This window comes from Anarrhichthys ocellatus, unplaced genomic scaffold, assembly GCF_004355925.1.
Source record: "Anarrhichthys ocellatus isolate YVR2014 unplaced genomic scaffold, GSC_Weel_1.0 scaffold16, whole genome shotgun sequence".
Classification (NCBI taxonomy): Eukaryota; Metazoa; Chordata; class Actinopteri; order Perciformes; family Anarhichadidae; genus Anarrhichthys; species Anarrhichthys ocellatus.
In genome coordinates, this window is record NW_022280046.1 from 8,069,373 (window position 1) to 8,094,672 (window position 25,300).

At 42.6% G+C, this 25,300-nt stretch overlaps 1 protein-coding gene across 2 annotated transcripts in view; it reads left to right on the forward strand.

Moving 5' to 3' along the window:
• The first annotated feature begins 863 nt into the window (after positions 1 to 863).
• The window catches only part of lpar1 (lysophosphatidic acid receptor 1), a 38,123-nt gene continuing 13,686 nt past the window's right edge, over positions 864 to 25,300 (forward strand). Inside the window, exons 1-2 of one of the 2 annotated variants that reach the window (XM_031855548.1) lie at positions 864 to 1,182; positions 21,660 to 22,415. In XM_031855548.1, coding sequence (XP_031711408.1) covers positions 21,677 to 22,415 — 739 coding nt within the window. In that variant the 5' untranslated portion in view covers positions 864 to 1,182; positions 21,660 to 21,676. Of the gene's footprint in view, positions 1,183 to 7,882; positions 8,020 to 21,659; positions 22,416 to 25,300 lie in introns of those variants that run through there. The other variant, XM_031855549.1, reaches the window with a different exon arrangement.

Below are 25,300 nucleotides of genomic sequence, written 5' to 3' on the forward strand. Positions count from 1 at the left end.
ATATCGTGGCTTTGACACTTCATTTCATTCCTCAGCCGCGACGGTTAGTTTTTACGACAAACACCTCGCTAAGTGTTCGCAGATGGTGTAAAGTTGACAGACATAGCGGTCCCTACCGAACACTTCCTCATAACCCGAGAAGCTCCAAAGCTTCACTTGGACACCAGCACCGGCAGAAGGGAGGAAATATTTCCAGCATGCTATGTGGAGGGTTAATTGGTGAGGAATACAATATGTCTTTGAGTCCCTCAGTGTCGGGTCGCTCTCTCTTTCTTTTTACTCTGCTTCACTCCACCCCCCCCCCCCCTCTCTCTCTCTCTCTCTCTCTGTCTCTCTCTCTCTCTCTCTCTCTCTCTCTCTCTCTCTCTCCCTTCCTGTCTCTCTCTTAACAAGTTACTGAAAAAAAATGTGTTTCCAATTAGGCACTGACGGGAAAAAGAACAACTCTCGACTACAAACGCTTAAAGAAATGTCTCGGGGAAAGAGGGCATATACATCATGAGATGTCATTTATTTCCTACAAGATGAGTGGGAGGAAACGTGAATGGGTGGACTAAATGCACTTGTAAGTTTCACCTGTCTTCTATGTTGGGAACTTAAAAATCCACCAGTTTCAGGAAAGCATCTGGTGTTTTTTATTATTAGTTTGCAGTGAAATGCTGTAACATCTTTTGAAAAAAAGGTTTCTAGGAGCAAAATAAGATGCCACTCTTCATTTATTATTGTTATTTGCTGTGTGTTTGTGTGCATGTGTGTGACAGAGTGAGAGAGTGACGTCACGTGCAGACAAAGGTCTTCTCCTGTAGAGTGAGAGAGAGAGAGAGAGAGAGAGAGAGAGAGCTTGGCGGACCCGCCGAGCCAGCGCAGAGAGGCACGGAGACGCAGCAGAGAGCATCAAGGCGACTTCATCTGGGAACGAATCAATAAAACAAGTTGGAAAAGCAGGGTTACACGGAGGAAAAAAACAACAAAAAAGCACATCGGAAGAGGTATTTTCTGCACGGACATAAAATGAAAGGGTTACCTGGCTGCATTTTGGATTTGGAGTCTTTTATTGCACCGCTGCGACTTTGACACAAGAGTTCCGCAGTCTCTCTCGGAGTTGTCTGTTGGGCAGGAATTTCAGGCAACACTAAATCAAACTTGAGTTGGACCTCCAGGAACATTGGAAAGGAAGACACAGTGAGTATTTTCCCCGCATAATCCTCATTGAACGAATCTTTATAAATTCGCAAAAAAACGTTTTTTCTTTTTTCTCTGGCTCACTTTAAGCGCGTCTTCTCATGCACGCACGGACGTGTGGGCATCTTTACATAATCAAAAGTATACCTGCCACGTAGACGCGGCTAGAAAGCGATCGGTTGAGATCAAAAAAAGGCTTCGATGGCATTAGCAGATGACTGAAAATGCACCGTGCGCACCGTTATATCGACGGGGAGACGCTCGGTTGTGCGCGCGTCTGGAAAGAAGGACTTGATTGCGCCAGAGCTGGGCGCCTTTATTAAACAATATTTGTAGAAGGGAGTGAGCGGATAAAAATAAATAAATGAAAAAAACAAGAGTTAAAGTTAGGACATCTGTGTGGATTTTCCACGCTGATCTGATGTCAAGCGAATGCGTGTGTTTTCTTCATTGAACGTTTTCATCTCTCCTTTTTTTTCCTAAAAAAGTTATCCATAAGCCAGCACCAGTAGTCCTCCAACAGGAACTGCACGTCAGCACGTGTAGGTGTAGGTAATTGCTCAAACATGATGAAGAGGCCAGCAGCGGACTGATGGTCCTTCATTTCTTGCGGGCGTTGGCATCTTCCCAAAGTATACGCCTTGATGCTGTCTACCACCGGCAGGAGTCGATGCACCGCGCTGTGCTCTGGCCTCGTAACACAATGACACTTTCATGAACTGCATTGACTTCACTTCTCGCTGAACTCTGTCAAAAGATGGCAAAATGTGATTAAGGGTTTCGGTCCTGACACTAAAATCACATCAGGTCTTCTGGAGGTCTGACTCTCAGGCAGACAGGCAACATTAACCCGCCTCACCTGCCACCAAGATGGAGGTGAACAATGTGTGTGGCTGTGTGCTCATTCTTCTGCAGTGACAGATTATATCAAGACATCATATAGTCAGAATGTTAATATTTCAACGACTACCATTACTGATCATTCCTGCCTTCTCTGGCCGGGTGCTTCCTGTTGTTCTTGCAGGAGTAGTCACAGAATCTCATGCATATAGTATTTATTCATTCACACATGGTACATATGAAGAGGATTATCAACAGTGTGCAGCATTTACAGGAATGTGCATTGCTGCAGAGTGCAGGGTGTGAAATGAGGTCGAAGCTGTGCATCCTGGATAATGAAGCATATTCAGAGGCCAGACTCTTAACTGAAGATCGGCATCTTTAACACTTTTTTTTTTTGCCCAACAAGTAATAGTCGATGAAGCGGTCCCAACATTTTGTCCCAAAGCAGAATATCTCAATAACTGCCGGCCAGGCTGCTGTGAAACTCTATATCTGTGTCCCCAGAGGATGATTGTTTAACTTCTCGTGCGACTCTTGACATTTCATTTAGAGCCGGTCAGAATCATGACTCGGCCAGCGACGTAGTCTGTTAGAACATAACAAATGATTGCTATGCAGTTTGTGTTCATTTGTCACGTTCAGAGGACGGATTTGAATACTTTTGGTGACTCCTTGACCTTTTCCCTCCAGTTCCATCAGCGTTTAGTTGCGAGATAAGAGAAGGTCGCTGTACATTTAGGTCATGAGCTTTCATTTGCTCCCGCTTTTAAGACAAATTATTGCGTTTATGAAAAACAAATTGGTGGATCATGCAAAATTTTCTCTGGATGGGCTTTCTCTCCATATATTTGGTGGGCCTATAGCTTTTCCTTTTCACCTACATTACAACACACACCCATGAAGCAATGTTTCTAATTCATTAGTTTTTCTTAACTGACTGTAAAAAAACAAAAACTAAAGCGACCATATGCTCCCTGCATGTTGTCCTTGCCCTTTGATGTAACCCAATTAAGGCTGATCTGAGGCTCAAATGGTTAATGGTAACGCGTTAGTGTGTGTGTGTGAGTGTGTTTATTTGTGTATTCCCAAGAGATGGTGAGAAGACTGTTTACCTCCCACCCACCACCACAGATCTCAGGGGGTCTTTGATGGTAAAGTGGAGGGTGAGAACCATTTACACTTCTGTAGATTGGCTTTGAAGCTGTTTTTAATTATGGAACCCACATTCTCCAAGTAATGTTTCACAACGAGTCACATTTGTTGACTTAATACTTTGCGATACTTTCCTGGTAAAAATATGGGAACTTTTTTGAACTTTCACCTTACTGTACGAGCCTCTGAGGAATCTGCTGTATATGCTGACTTTAAACCAGCCGGTGACACATCCAACAGCTACAGTCAGGAGGTGAGATAAGGCCACTGGAGCAAAGGGTCTTCAGCATTTCCAGCCCTATGCTGAAAATAAGACAATTTGGCCTTTGGACATGAGGAAGAATTGTTACTTGTTATGGCTAAATTGCTCAGAAATAGGGCTGCAGCACTCTAGTGTCCTGACCTATTTGTTTATTGAACCGAGGCCAGTTCTGTTGCTTGCGGATCTCAATTTAGTCATTCTTGGTTGAAAAAAAGAAAAGAGAAGAAAATCTTGTGCGATTTAAAGAGAATGTGGAGTCATCAAACGTTCTTTAGATGGATGGGGTTTGGACACACGACAAATAAGCTTCCATTCTCTTTGCAAAATAAGCTAAAAACATTACCTTTATAACTATATCCTAATACAAAATAATGCATATGAGAAGATACAAGATGGAGATGACAGGAAAATATTTACACAGAAAAACAGTTTGGAACAGCTTTCAGATAGAAAAATGAAAATAAAAAGGTTTGTGTTGTGTGAATGCCTTTGCATAGAGAGTAATCTGCAAGAGATGATGGCGTGGTATGAGAAAGGTTAAGCTCCTGTCCTCCTCCTAAAGACCTCTCACTGGTTAATCATACTATGTCACCCTGGATATGACACACCAGCCCTCCAAATATGGGGACGGGATGGTTCTCGGGAGCTCAGTGGTTTCCTTAGTAACCAGGGAGGCAGCGCCGGCTATTAGTCCCGGTCGATAGATTTGACAGGTTTGCAAAAACACACTCATCCGAAAGTCGTTCCGCAACTTGTGAGATGCTGAAAAGCTTAAAAAAAAAAGGGATAAGCTGATGCTTCTGACATCTGACCTTCTTGTTCAAACTAAACAAAACCCCCCCCCCCCTGCAAAGATGACTGTTTTATGTTTCCCCGCATGAGCTCTGACATCCGTCAAAAAGAGAGGGTCCTTAAAACATCTGTGTTGTGATTACCAAAGGCACGATCCCTCCTCCCCCCTCCTCGTCCACGGACCTGCATTCCACCCATTCTTTCTCCCAACGTCCAGATTGTTTCCACATTCATGCAGGTAACAAGAGTCACCATTTTTTTTTTTGAGCCACTGTGGCAGAAAGGAAATTTCCCTCAAGGTCGTGTGAGCAAGGAAATGATTTGAGAGAATGAGAGTTCCAACAGCTAAAAGAATATTCAAGATCCAGAGACTAGTTACACAGATTTGATGAGCGTCCTTCTACATGTTGTTGTGGAGCTTCTCAGTGCAACCATTCTAATTCTAACCTTCTAATCTATTAAGCCCATTAAGCACCTTTTTTATGGGAATTGTGGGAAGGAGGTTGCAGATGTTTCTTCTTCAGTTTCTCCTCCAGCTCGTGTGTGACTCTGTGGTCAGACCGCCACTTCTTCTTCAACTGCTGATCACGATCGAGACAGCGATCACACTTGCGGTTGCACCCAAAGCTCTGGTCCTGATCACGCCTTTGGGTCTGCAGTGACATGGGGACTTGTTGGGGAAACACACAACGGTCAGTCCATCAGCTGCATTCAAAAACAGTAAGAACAGTGAAGCTAAAAAGCTACTTCGAACTTCCGAGTGTGTCCCACTCATGCTTGACACTTTTTGTTTACATTATTGCAAAATGTTCTGTGGTGTCAAATAGCTCTGGGTGGTCAGCGGCAACTAATGCGTGGCTGTCTTTCTTTTTGTTTTTAATAATTCACATTGGGAGGTCCACATTTGCGCCCTTTAGATTGGACAGAAGAGGAAGAGATAGCTTCAAACTCATTGCAATGAACTAAAAAGTAGTGGCCTCCACTCCTAAAATTGTTGTTTGAATATCAGATCAGAGCAGACATTGTTGTGGATTAAAAAGAGAAATACTTTCACGTTCAGTCAAGTACCTAATAAAATATGGCTCTGTGGGTGAGCAGAGTGGCTTCCAAGTACTAGAGAGCGTCCTGGCCATCAGAGACTTGCTGCTTCTGCTTATTAAAAAGGAGATGTAAATGTTTTCTTCAAACTCATCTGTTATTTCCCTTTTTTATCACCTAAAACTGTGGTTTTCACAGGCAGCCATACTTATCAGTTTGAAGCCGTCACTGCCATTGTGTGACACCCGAAGAATGCAGTTTATGACAGTAGACCTTTTTGACATCGTTATCTCATAATGTGGTCATATTTTGGGACAATAACATGTTGGGAGCCCTAATGGTAATCGTTATTCATGTCCTCCAGTGATTTTCTAACTATTTACCTCACATGCTACATCTGGTGTTGACTATTCCCATCAAAAATAATCAACCTTGTCATGGTTGCTTCATTTCAATAATCCTTAGAGAATGGACCAAAGAGTCAAGTAGCTGGCCAGTCAGTAAGGGTGAGAGCTGAAAGATAATCGAAAAGTTTTCTTATCTTTGAATGCCCTGCAGGAAGCTTGTCTCACCGCCCTGCAGCAACGTGGTCTCATTCCTACTTTTCAAATTTTGCCACTTGGGCAGAAGCAGCTTTTTTTTAAACCCATTCTCACTCCCAGCTCTTTAAATACTGACACACAGGGGCATCTTTCAGTGTCTGTATGCAACGCACCGGGCTTTCGTCTAACTCTGATGTGAACCCACCCGTGTCATTATTAGAGGCTCAGTGGACATGGTAATGAGTGTGTGACAGTCTGCTTAAGGAGGGTCAAACAAACACAGGACTTTCACCCATGAGACCGCTGTCCATGTCCCATGTGAAACAAAAAGTCAACACTGTCTTATTTGTTCAGGTCAGTCACGTGACTCGTTAGTCATTCGTCTGGTGGTTTTACTTCCTAAGTCTAATTTCCTGTGAAGACGGGAATTTATTTTTTACATAACGTCATCTGACATAACGGCTCAACCACTACCACCCACCAGGGTGGTAGTGGTTGAGTGGTTTCTTGCTTTTTAAACGTTTTAAAATGCTTTTTATGTCCATTATTCTGAGTGTCTAACATTGACTCGGATGGGTTTACATTGGAGTTAGTTGAAAGCCCGGTGCGTCTCAATCAGATGCTACAGGGTGCCTTGTGCTCGGTATCAAGACTCCGTCGGCCACTACCTTCAGGGTATTTAACATATCCAGATGACTTGGGGGAAATGAAGACGAGCACTAGAAAAATATAAAAAGATGATGAGACAAAGTCAAACAGAGACCCCATGAGAGAAAGGCAGGCAGGCACATACAGCGGGTAAAATAAGTATTGAACACGTCACCATTTTTCTCAGTAAATATATTTCATAAGGTGCTATTGACATGAACTTTTCACCAGATGTTGATAACAAGCCAAGTAATCCATACATACAAAGAAATCCAAACAAATTAGTTCAGAAAGTAAGTTATGTGTAAAAAAATGGAATGATACAGGGAAAAAGCATTGAACACGCTTACTGAAATTGATTTAATACTTCGTACAAAAGCCTTTGCTGGTAATGATGCCTCCTGTATGGAGAAACTAGTCGCATGCATTGCTCAAGTGTGGTTTTGGCCCATTCTTCCAAACAAACAGACTTCAAATCTTGAAGGTTCCATGGGCCTCTTCTATGAACTCTGATCTTTAGTTCTTTCCCTGGATTTTCTATTGGATTCAAGTCAGGTGATCATCTGGGCCATTCTAGCAGCTTTATTTTATTTCTCTGAAACCAGTTGAGAGTTTCCTTGGCTGTGTGAAATGTCCACCCTCGTTTCATCTTCATCATCCTGGTAGATGGGAGCAGATTTTTATCAAGAATGTCTCGGTAAATTTTTCCATTCATCCTTCCTTCAATCATATGAAGTTTGCCAGTGCCGTATGCTGAAAAACAGCCCCACACCATGATGCTCCCACCTCCAAACTTCACTGTTGGTATGGTGTTTTGGGGGTAATGTGCAATGCCATTTGACCTCCAAACATGGTGTGTACTATGGCATCCAAAGAGTTCAATTTTGGTCTTGTTGGGATCTGACTATATGGCTTCGACATGTGCTGTGGAACAAAGAGAGTCAGGCCTTCCCTTTTGCAATCAAAGGTTTCATCCTGATTGTAGTTTGAGCACCAAACCCCCAGCTCTGAAGAAATTGACATTAGGGTGTGAGTTTCCTCGCCCCAAAAACTATGCTTCCCTGAAGTTACCTGAAAGCAGCGCTGCAATCTAATTGGCCGAGAGCCAAGACACCCCAGGACCCCTGTGGTTCAGCCACCGTTCTACAAAACAACCAGCAACCCCCACCTCAACGCTTTTTCCCTTCGACCTCCGTCGAGCTAGGGAGCACACCAACGTTGTTTCCCTTTTCAACCAAATCCTAGGTCTAACAGTTTATATTCGCTGGCCGAATTCACCAAACTGTCTATTTTATCTTTGTTCGTATCCACGAAGCGAACCCCTTTATTCCTGCAGAAGTGAAGAAGCAAGACTTCTTCAGAGAGAGAGAGAGAACTTCCACTCTCCACCAAGCGCCTCGTTTGCTCCGGCCATAAGGACGCGAAAAAGCCCTTATCCAGACGACAGCGATTCTCTCCTACCGAGAGAACACCTGCCGCGGCCCGCAGCCGTGCTGCCCGAGCCCACGAAAGCTCAGAAGAATCCCCCTCTCAACCAACACGATTGCATCGTACCGTAAGGTAAAATAGATTCTGGGCAGAGTTAGAGAGAGTTAATTTGTGTTTATTTTATCTTGTTTGTGTGCTTAAAGTACTGTTCATTTTTATAACGTGGTGTATGCTTTATGATCACCGACACTGGCGATCCCTGAAATTGCTAGTGTTGTGTAGAAGTTACCGTGTATTCCATGCTACTGTGATTCGTGTCGAGACAGCCGCAGTGAGGTCGAAGTTGCTTCTCATCAGTTCAGGAGGTCAGAACCGCCGGCTGAGACAAAGAGTCGCGGTTCTTGCTCCCCTGGCTGAGAGAGCAATCTTCCGTACTCCTGCGCGGCGTGAAGGATCTTAATCTTTTGTTTTATTTCATTTTGTTTTGTTCCATTCCCTACTCTTTTACTAATCCACACACACACACACACACACATATAGCTTTGAGCTAATGTAGCTACGTGCTAAACGGCTACCGGCACGTATAGACGCCAGGTCTCCTGTTGGCTATCCACCATTTTTGAGTCTCACGCATGAGAGACGTCACTACGTCCCAACTACGTCATACGTCGCTGAGCTGTTCCCTCGCTCCTCCTCCTTACACACACATACACACACGCACACACACTCCCCCCCCCCCTCTTTTCAATCGTCTGTTGATTTTAGATAGCGTGCTCATGAATGTATAGTTGTTGTTAGTTTAGATATTAGTTGACTAGATCATTAGCATTAGAACGTAATAAACTCTGTTATATTTTAAAGAGCAGCTGTCTGTGATTACTTTGTGCATGTGTATTGTGATAATAGCTATATATGTGGTCTGTGCTCGAACTTAAACCTTCACTTTCACTCTGAATGTGTAATAGTACTCAGACTGTTGACATTGTGAGTGAACACTAATTATGAGACTTAGTTTTATCGTTTGGTTATGGTCCCTGTTCGCAGAGTGGTGCCCCGTTATTATTAATAATCATTGATAATTGTTACTGACATTAATAATTCTATTGATGTCAAGAATTTAGTTTCTTAGATGCTGATAACCCAAACACGCTCCTTTATGTTCCCAACATATTGGTGCCCCCTTTTTGAGGCTATGTTATTCCCAACAGTCTCATCTGACTAGACTCTATTCTCACAGTATTTCATAGGCAGATTGTGTCAAACTATTTATTCTTATCCAAGACAATTAATTACCCGCAATCAATACGATTTTAGTGTAAAGGCCACAGAGCCACAGGAATGAGATTGATTCAATACTTATGACACTTATCTAAAACCTGGTCCTGATGGCAGACACAATTTGTAAAAATGTTTTAGGAGAAATAAAAAACATCACCAAAAAAAAATACATAGCAGAATATGACAAAATAAAACATGGGATGAGATGGCCTATGACTTATTACAGTATGGAACCTAAAGAATAGCACAGAGGATAAAGTTTTAAAGCAAGTGACGAAACACAAATTGTAGCTAAATGTGCAGAAAAATTTAAACGAGTTTCAACATGCTTTTTCTTCAGCAGTGGAGTCTTGCGTGGTGAGTGTGCATACAGGCCACGGCGGTTGAGTGCATTACTTATTGTTTTCTTTGAAACTATTGTACCTGCTAATTCCAGGTCTTTCTGAAGCTCTCCACAAGTGGTCCTTGGCTCTTGGACAACTCTTCTGATAATTCTTTTCACTCCTCTGTCAGAAATCTTGCGAGGAGCACCTGGTCGTGGCCGGTTTATGGTGAAATGATGTTCTTTCCACTTCAGGATTATGGCCCCAACAGTGCTCAATTGGTTTCAGAGAAATAAAATAAAGCTGCTAGAATGGCCCAGATGATCACCTGACTTGAATTCAATGCAAAATCTATGGAAAGAACTGAAGATCAGAGTTCATAGAAGAGGCCCACGGAGTCTTCAATATTTGAAGTCTGTTTGTTTGGAAGAATGGGCCAAAACTACACCTGAGCAATGCATGCGACTAGTTTCTCCATACAGGAGGCGTCTTGAAGCCGTCATTACCAGCAAAGGCTTTTGTACGAAGTATTAAATCAATTTCAGTAAGCGTGTTCAATACTTTTGACCCTGTGTCATTCCATTTTTTTTACACATAACTTAATTTCTGAACTAATTTGTTTGGATTTCTTTGTATGTATGGATTAGTTCGGTTGTTACCGACATCTGGTGAAAAGTTCATGTCAATAGCACCTTTGGAAATATATTTACTGAGAAAAATGGTGATGCGTTCAATACTTATTTTACCCGCTGTACCTACTTGCCCACAGGCTAGTAGTCATACACAAGTTTGTTTCTAAGGTCTCAGCGTACCTGTCGAGAACCATTTACCCCCCACACACTCATGCTTACTGTACACACTGCTGTGCTGACATCATAGGGCACCGTGACGCTCAAAATCTCAAGGGCACAATGATGCAATTTCAGAGGCTCGTGCTGGCGGGCACCGGACCGCGTCAACTTGTGAAAGACACATGCGATGGCCTTTACTTCACAGTGTTGAGACATGAATCACATTAATTAACCTCATTGGAACTCTTCATCCCTCATGTCTCAATTCTTTGCTGTGTGTGTGTGTGTGTGTGTGTGTGTGTGTGTGTGTGTGTGTGTGTGTGTGTGTGTGTGTGAGTGAGGGCAATGAGGGTTAGTCATGGAAAAAACAAAGAGGAACCAAAATCTGCAAGAATGAGGAAATTATATTTGATCTCAAAGATATTCCTGTAAAGTAACCTAAGAGATGAACTTGTTTCAGTTTTTAAAAGGGACTCCTAAAGCGCATTTAAAAAACACTAACACGGAGAACAGCTACTGACAGCTACCAGCGCAGACTCGACTGATCGCAGCTGCTTACGGCATGGCTCTGTGAGACTACCTCTATGTAAAAACCCTATTACAGTGCTCTGTGTTTCTCTACTTAAGAGACTGTGACACGTGTTGTAGGACTTCACAGTGAAACAAACAACAAACGGTGCAGTATTTACTGCAGTGAGCCCTGCTGCAGTTCATCTGATAAGAGAATAAAACCGGTTTGCTCATGTCATAAAAGCAGTAGACCGCAAAAGAATAATTTCGGATGCGGAACTAGGGTCTTTTGTTTGAATGAAGACACTTTTGGAACTGAATTGGTGCGTTCTTCCTACAAGAGGAAGGCCACATATGATTGAATATTAGTTAAGTAGCCTGATGTTGACCCATTCTCGTGATATCTCAGGAACGCCTTGAGCAATCATTTTTGCAAATTTGGCACGAACGTCCAACTGGACTCAATGACGAACTGATTTGATTTCGGTGGTCAGAGGTCAAGGTCGCTGTGACTTCACAAAACACATTTTTGGCCATAACTCAAGAATGGATTTGCCAATTATGACAATTTCCCACAAATGTCTGATAGGATAAAATGAGGAAGAGATGAGATTCCGGACAGACTGTAACCAGCAAGTTGACTGGTTCAACAGTGTTCTTTTTTGAAGCACTCGGTAACTATTGTTTTCAAAGTATAATAAAGAAAAGCTTGCTCTCTGTCTTCAGTCTGGTCTTCAGTGACACATGTACAGTTGGACTGAGGTCAGGTGGCTGGCTTGGCCGGTCAAGAACATTCCACTGCTTGGCCATAGAAACTCCTCGGCTGTCTTTGTCTGTGTGTTTGAAACAACTCTCCTGCTGCTGCTTTGTTCCATGTTTAAAAGGGCCACAAGTCACTCAACATGGGAATGAAGGCCCAGCACTTAAACCTTGTAATCATTGGTTGATTCAAAATACAACGTGCTGAAATGGAGCCCAAACAATAGGAATACAGTATGTCACTTTCCAAATGCCTATACAGATCGCCCTGTGTTTCTTCCCTGCCTTGTCACTGTTTTACAGTCTTTGCATGGAAGATTGAAGTAATAATCATTCGATCACTTCAGAGAACTCAGCGATGAATTCGAAGACCGCTGAAATCCCTGCAGACCGCACTGACGCAATCCCATATTGCATCTGAGCTGCGGGTGATGTCATCCATGGAATCTGTCTCCAATAGTGTGATTTCATAAGAGGATGACTGAACACACCCAACAATAAACTACAGAGAAACCTAACACACATGGTAGAGGCTGTCTCTCGTGAGGCAGGCATTGCTTAATATCTGGAGATGTTTGGTTATCGTATTAAAACCAATACAACTGTAAATGCATTAATGTCTCGTACAATATCTTTCTGTATCAGAGTAAGTGTTGGAACTACAGATTGTACTGCGTGTTTGTGTTAGAAATGCAGTTCAGAGCTTCATAAGCTGTCTGTACACCACTTCACACCTAAACTGAGGGCTTTTCAAGGATTAATGTTATGCTTGTATGTTTTGTTTTTTTCTTTCCTGTTCCTGCCATTTAGCTGCTTTACCGTAACATGTGGAACAGATCTTAGCAGAAAGACCTTTAAGCAAAGAAGCTTATTAGATGGACATCTACAATATGAATGGTTGTGCTACACACTGCTGCCCCACAGATAATAACCCATGAGTTGGATTTCGGTTGTCACTAGGCTTTCCCAAGCTATGATCCCTGGAAGACTTTATAGGCAAATTAAAAAGGCATTTTTAGATGTTATTTATGATTCTGGCCGTTATCAAGAAATAAAATATTGCTTTCAGACAAACCAGAAGCCAATGTGAAAGCCACTCAGCCTGTCTCTACGGAGCTGTGTGTAATTTAGCACGTTAACTGCTTCTCCCTGGGAAATAAAACTTTTATTTTATCAGAGTACATCCCAGTATTGAGTGCTTCTGTGTGCGGTGTGATGAAATGCCACTCAACCTCCGGCAGTGTGGCTTCCTTAGTAGGCCTACCATCATTTGAAGTGCACAACTTTTTTAATGATAGCTGTCAAGTTCAAATATGTTTTCTTCTTAATTTATTTGCTGTTTCTGTGTAAATATTCTCGATGGATTCCTCTAATTATCTTCAAATCATGCGGAGTCAGGTCAAACGTGACGTAGGCTGTGTCTGAAAGGACTCACTGCTCCCTGTATAGTGGACTCTATGGTCAGTTCAGTCTGAATGTAAAGTGAGAATTATTATACCCTGTATAGCCGACTGAATGTATCCCACAATGCATCGTGAAAAGCAGTGGACAACTAACCAGGCACTATACCATCATGCATTGCGCTTAATGAAAAATGGCAGACAGACCGGAAAATTATTTATTTAATGTGAGCAGAGCATCACAACATTGTTTTACGGTCACAAAGTACTTTGTACTTATTCATTTGGGAAAGTACATTTATTGCAGAGACATTGACAATTGGCACGGCAATTCCATCTCGACCTTTCACAATAAAAGCTCCAGACAGACAGGATGCGCTGCATCGCTGCTTACCAGGGGGAACTCAGATTCACTCCGAGAATTTCGCTGAGAGGCGTCTCAATAAAATAGCTTACGATATGTATTAATTTACAAAAATGCATATCAGCATTTATTACGGTTGCCCCACCAGCCGATCTTGATCTGGCACGTTTTAATTGCGCGAAAGCAATGAAGCAATTAACGACGCAGATTGACCCGAGTAGTGTCTAAAATGAAGAATCACTTTAAGAGTACTTATTGAATGAATGAATGATTTCAGACGCAGCCCCCACCCAGCTTGTAGTACAAGACTCTCTCTCAAATCAAGTAAATTGTGGTCTGGTTGGTCTTGTTTGTGAGTCAATTCATGTTTTATTCCTGTCAAATATGATCTCATTCAGAACACTGATCTCATTCTATTTTATTTTAGTCCTCAGCATCACATTTAACGAGCGTGTGCCAGTTTGGGGCCCCGTGAGCTGAGATGGAAGTGCTTGAGTGGTCGGAGGGGTATCATCCACTGACGAGCCGTGAATCAGCCCGTCACGGCCGCAGTCACACATGACTCAACACCAGCTCTCAATCCGGCCCTTGTCCCGAGCCCCGCCGCTCCACAGCAAATGTTTGAGACTATGTGCGAGTGTGAGGGTGTGCGTGGTTTGTGTGCACTCGCCCATAATGTTAAAGAGACAGTTGGAGAATGAAAGCCCGTGTATGGTGTGTGTTCGTGAGGGTTTGTGCGCATTCTGGGTAGTATAAGTCCTGTTTCTCTGCTTTCTCTGGTGGGAGTGTGGAAACAATGGGAACATTGTGTGGATAGTTGGCAGAGGGGGAGTAGGGGGGATGTTGAGGAGGAGGAGTGAGGTAGAGAGGAGGAGACAGGAGAGGAAAGCTGAGCAAAAGAGAGGTGATAGTGGATGAGTTGGAGGGAGGCAGGGAGGAGAAATAAAGAGGAAAAGAGTTAAGAGGAGAGGAAAGGAAGGAGGAGGAGAGGTGAGGGAAAACTAGGAAAATTATGAGCAGCTAGGAAAGGGAGAGAATAGAAGCGTTGAGAGGTGAGGGCTGAGGTGCAAGGATTTCAGATGAAACAGTGAGAGGAGAAAAGGAATGGGAAGGGAGAAAAAGGAGGAAATCGCCAGTGTGAAGATGTTGAAGCAGAGCTTATTTGGAATGGAGGACAAGTGAGGGAGATGGAAGAAGTATGGAACGTTTTAAGTCCTCTCAGTTTCACTTGTCATTCGTGTAATACCAATGTGCCACAACAGCGCCAAGTGGGATCAGCAACTCGTACCAAATTACAGTGTTGATATTTTATAAAAATTTGCTTTACAATACTAAAATACAGATACACTAATATATAACTTTGGCCTACTTTAAGACATACTTTGATCTGAAGCCTACAATAAACGACACATACTTAATATCTCTGAGAAGTTGCATGCGAGAGACTTACTTTTAGCTGAGAAGCTAACCGTTTAGCCGGTGCGATCATATCCCTTTCAGGTGCTTTGTCATCCAGCCTTTAACTGCTGTGGTCCTAACTTGTCGACCAATCAGAGGCTGTGGTCCTAACTTGTCGACCAATCAGAGGCTGTACTCCTTAGTTGTCGACCAATCAGGGGCTGTGTTCCTTAGTTGTCGACCAATCAGAGGCTGTGTTCCTTAGTTGTCGACCAATCARCGGCTGTGTTCCTTAGTTGTCGACCAATCAGAGGCTGTGCTCCTTAGATGTCAACCAATCAGAGGCTGCGTTCCTTACTTGTCGACCAATCAGCGGCTGTGTTCCTTAGTTGTCGACCAATCAGAGGCTGTGCTCCTTAGATGTCGACCAATCAGAGGCTGCGTTCCTTACTTGTCGACCAATCAGCGGCTGTGTTCCTTAGTTGTCGACCAATCAGAGGCTGTGGTCCTAACTTGTCGACCAATCAGAGGCTGCGTTCCTTAGCTGTCGACCAATCAGAGGCTGCGTTCCTTACTTGTCGACCAATCAGCAGCTGTGACTTTATGTGGTAATAATGTATAATATGGTTACTGCGGTCTATTTGAAAAAGGTGGCGGTCAGAGGAATTAATGCTCAGAAATGTGTGTTTTATTTTATTACCTTCTAGGCTTCAGAGAACATCAAAAGTGACATTTAGGAAAAGTTGTGGGCTGAAAGGCTTGTAGTTTTAAACAGATGTATTTGCATTATAAAAACGTTCTGTCATACCGTCTGGGGGGTCCTGGTGTTAACCTTATGTATTGGCAAATAAGCTAAACTTCACTTTCAGATCAAACCTCCATCATTCATAACTCATTCACATCAAAGTCTGGTTTGAAAAATACTGCACAGCTGAACTCTGCAGTTTGATTGATTTATTTTATACGCTAGAAATAGTTTTACATCTTTAAAAATCACCATCATTATGCCCCAGATGTGAACACTGGAATCATTATTCAATATGATAATTTATGCATATCTGTAATAACTCTGAGACGGTTCGTGACTTTTTTATGTAAATGAATAATTCAGACGGAGCCAGAAACCCCAGAGCCAATAATGCCTTCTGATGAACTGCAGGGATCATTCCTGGGTTATAAAACATTAGCATTTTTTGCCTGAACTTTAACATCCAAATCAGCTTCATATGAGCATATTTTCTAAACTTTCTCTCTGCACTGGAATAATCTGCCAAACATATAATTCAGCCGTGTTCCCCATAAAGCTTTATTCCTCTCAGGACTGTATTAACAACAGCAACCAGAAGGTTGGATGATGGATTGTTGAGAAACTGGAAGCAGACTTGGGTTTGGTTACTGACTGGACCCAGCCAGCTTATCTCAGTACGTGTTAGACCAACGATAACTCAAACTCAAAGATAAACTCACATGCGGAGTACCCACCACGCTTATTATATTGACCAATGACGCCAGAGGAGGGTCGCTCACAACGGTGAGAAATCTTAATTCAAGACAAAACGTTGTTGGCCACCTGGCCTTCATCATTGTCACAACTGTACAGTGCAAATGCCTCTTTTAAAAAGCAAGAACACAGGTGATCTAACACGGGACCAGGGTGGAATTTGGAACTTGCTAATCCATGACTTCTCCTCACATATCTAATAAATACCAATTCATATAACATAGTCAAATGTTTAGAACAATATCTCAAAAAAGGTCTTACAACCTACAAAACACAAAGGACATTCAGACCCACAGTACAGTCACTATTAAAACATATTTTTAAGTGGCAGTAAGTATAAACTAAATGAAAAGAAAAATAGATACAATTGAAGATGCTTGATAACAATGTTTGCAATAGTGAGATCAATGGCTTGAGTGATGGGGCACGGGCCACTGTTGATCTTAGATTGAGGCTCAATGGAAAATAATATGGAAAAGTATTGAATGCTGGATCAACAATGGAGATTTTTGCCTCAGGCTGTAAGCATGTGCGTGATGCAACAATTCCTCCACATTCGAGCAAATTGTAAGACATGTATAACTGCCTTTTGGAACAAAACATAGAGTCACTTTCTGATCTGGCGCCACTATCGGCAGGATGACATCGCTTGTCTGTGCCTTCCAAAAAAACGCTACAAATGTGTTTTATGACGTGACCGTATCTCTGCGGTCAAGGGTTGGTTAGGTCTAAGCACAAACACTTGGTTAGGGTTTAGGGAGAGATCATAGTTTGGGTTAAAATAGATACTTTGTTAGCAGTTTGTCATTTGTTTGCGGCACCTAGCAGTGAGGTTACAGGTTTAGCCAAGTCTGTAGGAGAGCTATGGTAACTGACACAAAATCGCAAATGACTTTCTCAGGAGTGAGTGTTTGGTTCGTCCGTTCTGGGCTGCTGTATAAAAATGGCGGCCGGTTCCGTAAAGAGGACCCGCTCTGTATAAACAGCTCTTTCTAAGGTAACGAAAACGCAACGATTCTTACTTTCAGGTGATTATACATGTAAGAAAACATACTTAATGTTATGTTTCATTTATGCCAATAGATCCCTTTAAATGCTGCACACTGTTCCTTCAGTATATTGGTGGCCTCCTGTAGCCATTAACATTTCTGTGCCCTAAAATCAAAATGTCAAGTTTGCCCACAAGTTGCCTCATATTTAGTTGAGAAGATTTCCATAAAATGAACATCAACTTTTTGATTTCAATGAGACTGCTATCTCATCTTCACGATTTGCTCATTTCAACGAGCATTGTGAGCACAGTTTTAGGGACTTTAAAAATATTTCAATATGAAGTGTTTCATTAAGCTGCAGTTAAAACATGAGAATAAAAACTGTATTACATATTTATTTAGTAGCACATCTAACAGTGGCTGTATGAGTTTGCTCATTTTCAAGGAATAGACAAAGTGTGTATGATTGTAACAGTAAAAGAGAGACTTTGATAATTAAGTGTGTGTGTGTGTGTGTGTGTGTAGATTGGGGGCACGTTATGAATATACAGATACAGCCCTGATGCTTGAGTTATGACCTCACTTGTGTGGATTGCAGGGTGGTCCTTTCATAGCCAGTTAGACACACCTACACACACACACATACACACACACACACACACACACTTTCTTTTCTCTCTCCGTCCACAGAGCCAGACTTTATCACACATTACTAACAAGCATGAAAAGAGTGTGTCGACACACACTCAGGAACAGCGAGCGTTTTGTTCTCTATCTTTAACACCCGGGGTTCAACACATTGTACACACACACTCCCGAACTTTCCCCTCCCGCTCAAACATACACACACACACAAACACACGAAAATGCTTCAACAACTTAGTCATTCAAACTCTCTCTTTTATAGTGCACATATACGTACACACCCAGGTGCAGGAACACAGAAATCCAAAATCCCCTCTTTCCATGTCCTCTTTCTTGCTCAATATTTCCCTTTTTCATGACCCACCCAGCGTCTGTTGCAAACAAACACACACACACACACACACACACAATGACAGGATCTTTCTCTGCAGGGTCAGAGGGTCTGATGAAAGTGTTGGGAATGTGTACTGAGAGGCCACTGACACTTCCTCCACTTTCTAGTACTGACGGCTGGCCTCAAGCACCTAAGCCCGGAGGCTGCTCCCTCCAGATGTCTTTCATCTGTGTGTGGGGGGGGGGGGGGGTTATTGTTGAAGAGACTCCCTCGCCGTGGATCTATCCTGTCACTCAGCACTTCTTAGTGCTTGGCTTTCTCTGGATAAAAAGTGACGATTAAAAAGCTGAGAATTACATAATAAGGAAATCACAACCTCACCGCAGACACCAAAGGGGAACAATGGACCCGTCACAAACAGGATAGAGGCTGCTTTCAGCGCACCATCAACAAGTTCAGCAGTTGGTTTCTAGAGCGTTGACCTTGAGCTACTTTCCGACCCCGCCACGACACGCTTAATGCACAGTAAGTCATGCAGTGTGCATAAAGATACCATTTTTTATGTGTTATCTGATCTGATTTGTCTGTCTTAAAGCAATACTCGTGTTCTGACAGAGTTTTTGCTTCCTCCTGTTCATACCTCCCATTAACAGATCCACCGTCCTCGTTCCATGGACAAGTATACTCATAACTGAAGTAAATATGAAGCTTTGTTTATCCTCGCGCTTGGCGCCGTAGGGCGAGCCTCCGCAGACGGCACTCGAGCTCGGAGCATGAACGGAGGCGTTTATACTCTATATACGTTTGTGTTGCATTATTCCCCGAAATGCCTGAGGGTGTAGAAACATAATGGAACTGTGAAGAATAAAAAGACACAAACCAACCTCCACAATGCCGAAGAGGGATTGAAATGATCTATCAACTTACTGTATATCTCATGGACTACTTTATTGCCTCTGTACAAGCCCTATAAAGAAAGAAGTTCGGTATTGCATGCATTATCAGGCCGGTTTGAATCGAGGGAATGTTAACAGCAAACAAAAAACACTTTCAATGTACATATGAGCACTGGGAAACTATCCTTTAAATGAGTCTTAATCCTGTTGAATGGTCCAGAATAAAAAAATTATAATTTCAAGCAAAAGATACAGTAAAACATGGAGTGAAAAAAGGTCGCCCTATTACAATGATTACTGGCCAGTGTTTATTTCTTTATGCCTCCTCAGAACCCAACGAGCAGAGAAGAAACAGATACATCCCGCTTGCCTGGAGCAGTACGGTATCGTGATGATTCAGTGAATGAAATAACATTTTACAGCCACTCCAAGCAAACATGGCTGCAGACGGAGTCCCTTATCGGCCCCGCCGCAGGAAATTGGACATATAAACAGAGCCCAGAAAACCGTTTATTCAATTGATTAGGACTTCCTTTATACTGTTTCTGGTGTACGGCCATGCCTAACACATGCCCGCATTGTTGCGCTGCCAACATTCTGAGCCGGTCTACTGTATAGTTGATGTACAGTATTGCTTTTGGCTCGGATTATGGTGAAAAGGAATGGGCTATATTTAGAATGTATAGCATATGGTTCTACAGAACAAAAGCACAGTCAGGAACTGAGTTATGGGTTATTGCTACCGGCAAAACTCACCCATCACCTTATGTATGTCCTGTATATCATGACCATCAAAACAGCAGGCTGCAGTACCGATGAGATTTAGAGCTGAGCAGGAGTTGAAAAATATTTTTGGCCAAACTTCAGCTTTGATAACTTTCAACACTGCCTCATTCCCCAGGAGTTTCCCTTATTTTTCATTTGAATTTTTCGAGAGGTGAAGGTTGTGATTGCGAGTCCAAGGGTTGAAGAAATCCCTCATGTTTGCAATTTGGCTTTGGCAGAGCTGAGATGTTCTTTGCTGTGTCACTGCAGAGAGAAAAAGAGGGCTTCGGGGATGTGGTCGGTCTCACAGGAAGGTAAAGGAAGAGAGACGTGTTTCAACAAAAAACACCGGCCTTTGACGCAGAACTTCTAATACTCGTCCTTTCATTAGTCGTCCCCTAGCCTCCTTTCCATTCGTCTCCTTCTTACTTCCACACACACACACACACACACGCTCACACACTCACACACTCTCCCCTACTATAGCCCTGAGGTCCTGTTTCCGGTCAGGGGTGCATGAGACAGACTAGCCAGCATCTGTGTGGGACTGGAGCGTATTACACACACACATACACACACACACACACACACACACACACACACAGACACATGTTCCTGTGAGCACTGCTTATGTGCGTGTGAGTCGACTCTAAGCGTCACGTTGCCACTCAGTTTTCTAAGTTTCCTCTGATGTGCTTTGTCTTTTCTTTTTTAAAGCAGGAACATATCACACAGGGGTTTATTCACACGGCAAACATAAACACACACAGCTGCACACACATAGCGGGCGAGCACGCAGATGCACACACATCACACTTGCGACTGCAGACAATAGGAGTTTTGTTTCTAACAATCGGTTTTTTTTCCTCTTATAAAGCTACTGTTCACCTCTTAGCGATGGCTGTTGTTCTGTATGTGAAACGCTCACCACACACACACCACCCACACACGACCACTAATCATGTCGAGTCTAAATTCAAGGGGGGGGGGTTCTTTTTCCATGTTTCAGGAAGCAGCTTAAATCCACATGTTTCCTAAAGCGCTTTTTTGTAACAACTCATTCTTGACAGAAGCATAAAAAAGGACACGTTCTGTTTAGTGTAGACAGATGATGTTTTGGTGTTCTAAACCCATGTGAATATATAGTTTGAATGTTATTTCTGAAAAGCTTTATCCTGCTTTAAATGGTAGCTAAAGAACACTTTTTTTAACATATTATGGCGATTTGGATGTATTGGTTGATAATTCCGACATGTGATCAAGAATAAAAATGCAAATCATTGAGCGGGCGTGACCTTTGCAATTCAGATGCACAAATGTTGTCACGTCATTTATCTTTCTTCTTCTTTTTTTTAAAGTAATTTTGGAATAAGACTCACAAACGGTCCCGTTGCTCATTTCAATCTATCTTTTGTGATCTTCAAACGAGCAGAAAGAAATCTAGAAATCTAGCCCTTCCGTGGTGTTTTTAATCCGTGGGTATTGTCTTGAGATGGTGAGCAGTGTTACAGAACAGTGCATGTGAAAAATAAACTTTTTTAAAATAAAATGATCAGTGCCTCTACATACAGTGGGTACGGAAAGTATTCAGACCCCTTTAAATTTTTCACTCTTTGTTTCATTGCAGCCATTTGCTAAAATCAAAAAAGTTCATTTTATTTCTCATTAATGTACACTCAGCACCCCATCTTGACAGAAAAAAACAGAAATGTAGAAAAATGTAAAGGGGTCTGAATACTTTCCGTACCCACTGTATATACCAACAGATACACACATACATCATTCCTAACATATCTAATTTATTTTCTCCCTTCAGAAAGCACCACTGCCACCATGGACAATGAACAGTGCTACTACAACGAGACCATCACCTTCTTCTACAACCACAGCGGCAAGTACCTTGCCACCGACTGGGACACCGTCAGCAGGCTGGTGATGGGCCTGGGCATCACCGTGTGCATCTTCATCATGCTCGCCAACCTCCTGGTGATGATCGCCATCTACGTCAACAGGAGATTCCACTTCCCCATCTACTACCTGATGGCCAACCTGGCGGCTGCTGATTTCTTTGCCGGACTGGCCTACTTCTACTTGATGTTCAACACGGGGCCGAACACCAGGCGCCTGACCGTGTCCACGTGGCTGCTGCGCCAGGGCTTGATCGACACCAGCCTGACGGCGTCCGTGGCCAACCTGCTCGCCATCGCCATCGAGCGCCACATCACCGTGTTCCGCATGCAGCTGCACACGCGCATGAGCAACCGCCGCGTGGTGGTGGTGATCGTCATAATCTGGACCATGTCCATAGTCATGGGGGCCATCCCCAGCGTGGGCTGGAACTGCATCTGTAGTCTCGAGCACTGCTCCAACATGGCGCCGCTTTACAGCAACTCCTACCTGACCTTCTGGGCGGTGTTTAACCTTGTGACGTTCGTTGTCATGGTGACGCTCTATGCCCACATCTTTGTCTATGTGCGCCAGAGGACCATGAGGATGTCGCGGCACAGCTCCGGGCCACGGCGCAACCGAGATACCATGATGTCTCTGCTGAAAACCGTGGTGATTGTGTTGGGTAAGGAAGAGATACAGTCTGTCTTTCTGTCTGTCTATCCATTTATCTCCATGTATCTAGTTATCTGCTCCATTTATACAGTATCAATTTATATCTAGCAAGCTACATCTACTGTGTATATCCAGTACTATATCTCTGTAGCAGTGAATGCAACATTTGAAGTCATCAGCTACACAGTAGCAGAACAATGAATCTGTTGATAGCTCTATCTGTGAGGCTGCATCATTCAGCACAAACACAAGTGTCTGCCTTGCACGACTGTAGGCCTCAAATACATGACGTCAGCCAATCCGGTCCCCTTACGAATCCCGTTCATGTGCTGTGATTGTAAACAAGCAGTTTTACGAAAAACGGTTGTTGCGTTTCATTTTGCTGAGACCAAAGGCGACCGTGAGCATCTGTAGCTGAGTAGCTTGATGCAGTATTATCTCAGGTGCAAGAGGTGAAACATTGCTGCTGTAGCACGTTGACAGATGTGGTTTGTTGACTGTGACATTGTACACGATATGGTTTTGCTCTGTTTTTTCACCGTAAGCAAAATCACTTTCTTTGTTTCACGACGAAAGTGAAAGTGGAGGTGAAACAGATGCCCACTTCTGCAAATTGGGTGGGGAAATACATACAAACATTTAGGAAAGGTTTAGAGGAAGGTGAGAAAAGAGCCTCCAGATCATCTTCATGACATCCCAATACAAGCCTTTAAATGTCTTGGCTTTACCCCAGACTACACAACAGTGCACTGAACATGTCTAATGTATACAGTACAGTTAAACTTAATGCAAAATTGAAATCTTAGATGCAACGACTGACAATGACTATATCCTGTTTTCTTTTTAGTTCACTAAAAGTCAGGGCATTTTAGTTTTATCTCAGTCAAAGAAAATGTAACCATTTTAGTATAGTTTTAGTGAATGAAAACTGTTGGCGTTTTCATCTTTGTTAATCATCAGATTATATTGAACATTTCACTCAATGTAGAAAATATCAGCGCCAAAATGTGCCAAACTATCACCTACTTTCTATCCCCCAAGCCCTATTGTTGACATAGATACGTTTAATTTAGGTAAGTTAGCATTACTAATTTAATAGTAGACAGTGCTCCGAGTCCTCCTGACTGTGCTCATCGTCTGCTGTCGGTAGCCAACTGCAGCTCCGGAGACTGACCTTCAGTTAGCGGCTAACTTCATTTTGGTAACGTTTTATTTTTCAAACTACAATTTTTTCACAGTTTGTGTTTAATGATGGTGTCGTCTTGTCATCGTCTCGGCTTAGTCATGGAAAATAAGATATTTGCGTCGACAAAATATACGACTAAATACAAACACTAATTGAGGTTTGTCATTAACTGGGACAGATGCGATGCTGTGATAAATGGGGTATATGAGGAAAAACTTTTTGCACAAACATTTGTCTATCTGGAGTGCCTACCACCACACAAACTGTGAAATAAGACAATCCATTCCGTTTTTTTATGGGCATCCGATCAGGAAGCATGTGATTCAACAAGCCATTCACATTTTGTTCCCCTTCCTATGTCACATGCAGGCTCATTAGGATATACCAGCCCTCATATGAATATTTTCACCCACGACTTGAAAACTATACCTATGCACCATTTATTTTTTTCTCACAAGCCAATCAGAGCACACTAGGCTTTTTCATGAAGGGTTCTTAAAGAGACAGGCACTCAAACGGAGCGTTTCAGACAGAGGGTGAATGCGGATATATTAAGATAGACAGTTTGAGACAAGTCAAGTGTTTTTTTTGAATGTTCAAGCATGTAAACATGTTCTAGTAGAAACCCCAAATACAAGTATGCACGTGAAGATGAGCATGACATAGGTTACTATCAGATTTCTGCTGAATGCAAACTGATAACTGGTCAAACTGATGCTCATCGGCCTGCTAGTATCTTGCATCATTTACAGATATTATGAGGGCATTTTTACGAGCCTGCCAATGCATGTCAGCAATTGTGAAATATTCACAGCTAATCCGCCCATCTACAGCTGATAAGAACAGTTAGATTCACTGTTGTGTGGCAATATAAGGGCGCACTAGGAAACTATGCTTTATAATCAGGCATCAGCACAACTCCCTCAGATTAAAAAAAAAAATACTTCTGAAAATAAGAAGCAAATTATAATAATCAGAAATTGTCCTTCAATGTAATACTGTCTGATCCAGTTGTGTGGTGGTTGTAAACACACGCATGCAGTGACAATGCTCTCTTCTGACACAGCAGCGCCTGTTTTACTTTCGAGCTAAGCTGTGCATGCAGTCTGACAATTTTATGTCTACCCAATCAGTCCAGGAACTTATCCAACTTTGCAAGTCTTTAGGCCTCTTCAGTGGTGTGTAATGAATAGAGGCATTGCTGTTTGTTTTTTAGTTTTTTTTAGGTTGCAGCACAGAAGCACACTAGCTCAGTCGTTGAAGAGTGAATTGTGGGAAAGAGACTTCTTACTGCCTGGAAGCCAGGATGTGTTGGTCCCAGACAAAACAAACCAAAGGATTCTGTGTGATTTGTCTCTTATGTGCTGTGTTATCTCATCCTGTTGCCTCTGTTGTCTTTAATTCAAAGCAGTGGACAGCAGCAGTCTGCAGTATGTTTAAAATGTGAGGACATACATTTTCTGCTGCGTGGAGATGCTTTGTTTGTTTCTGCTTGTTTAACCTGCCGCACAGTTTCTGTGTCTCATCTGCAGACATTTCCATGCCTTCCAATGGCTATAAGGTATAAGGTGCTAGATATGAAGTCAATTACTGTAATTAGGATGTTAGTGGATTACGTTCATCGGTTTGAAAGCCATCCTGTCATTGCAGCTGCTCCTCACTTATGTAGTCAGTTTTTTATTCACCACTACAGAGAGAAGTCTGAGTCC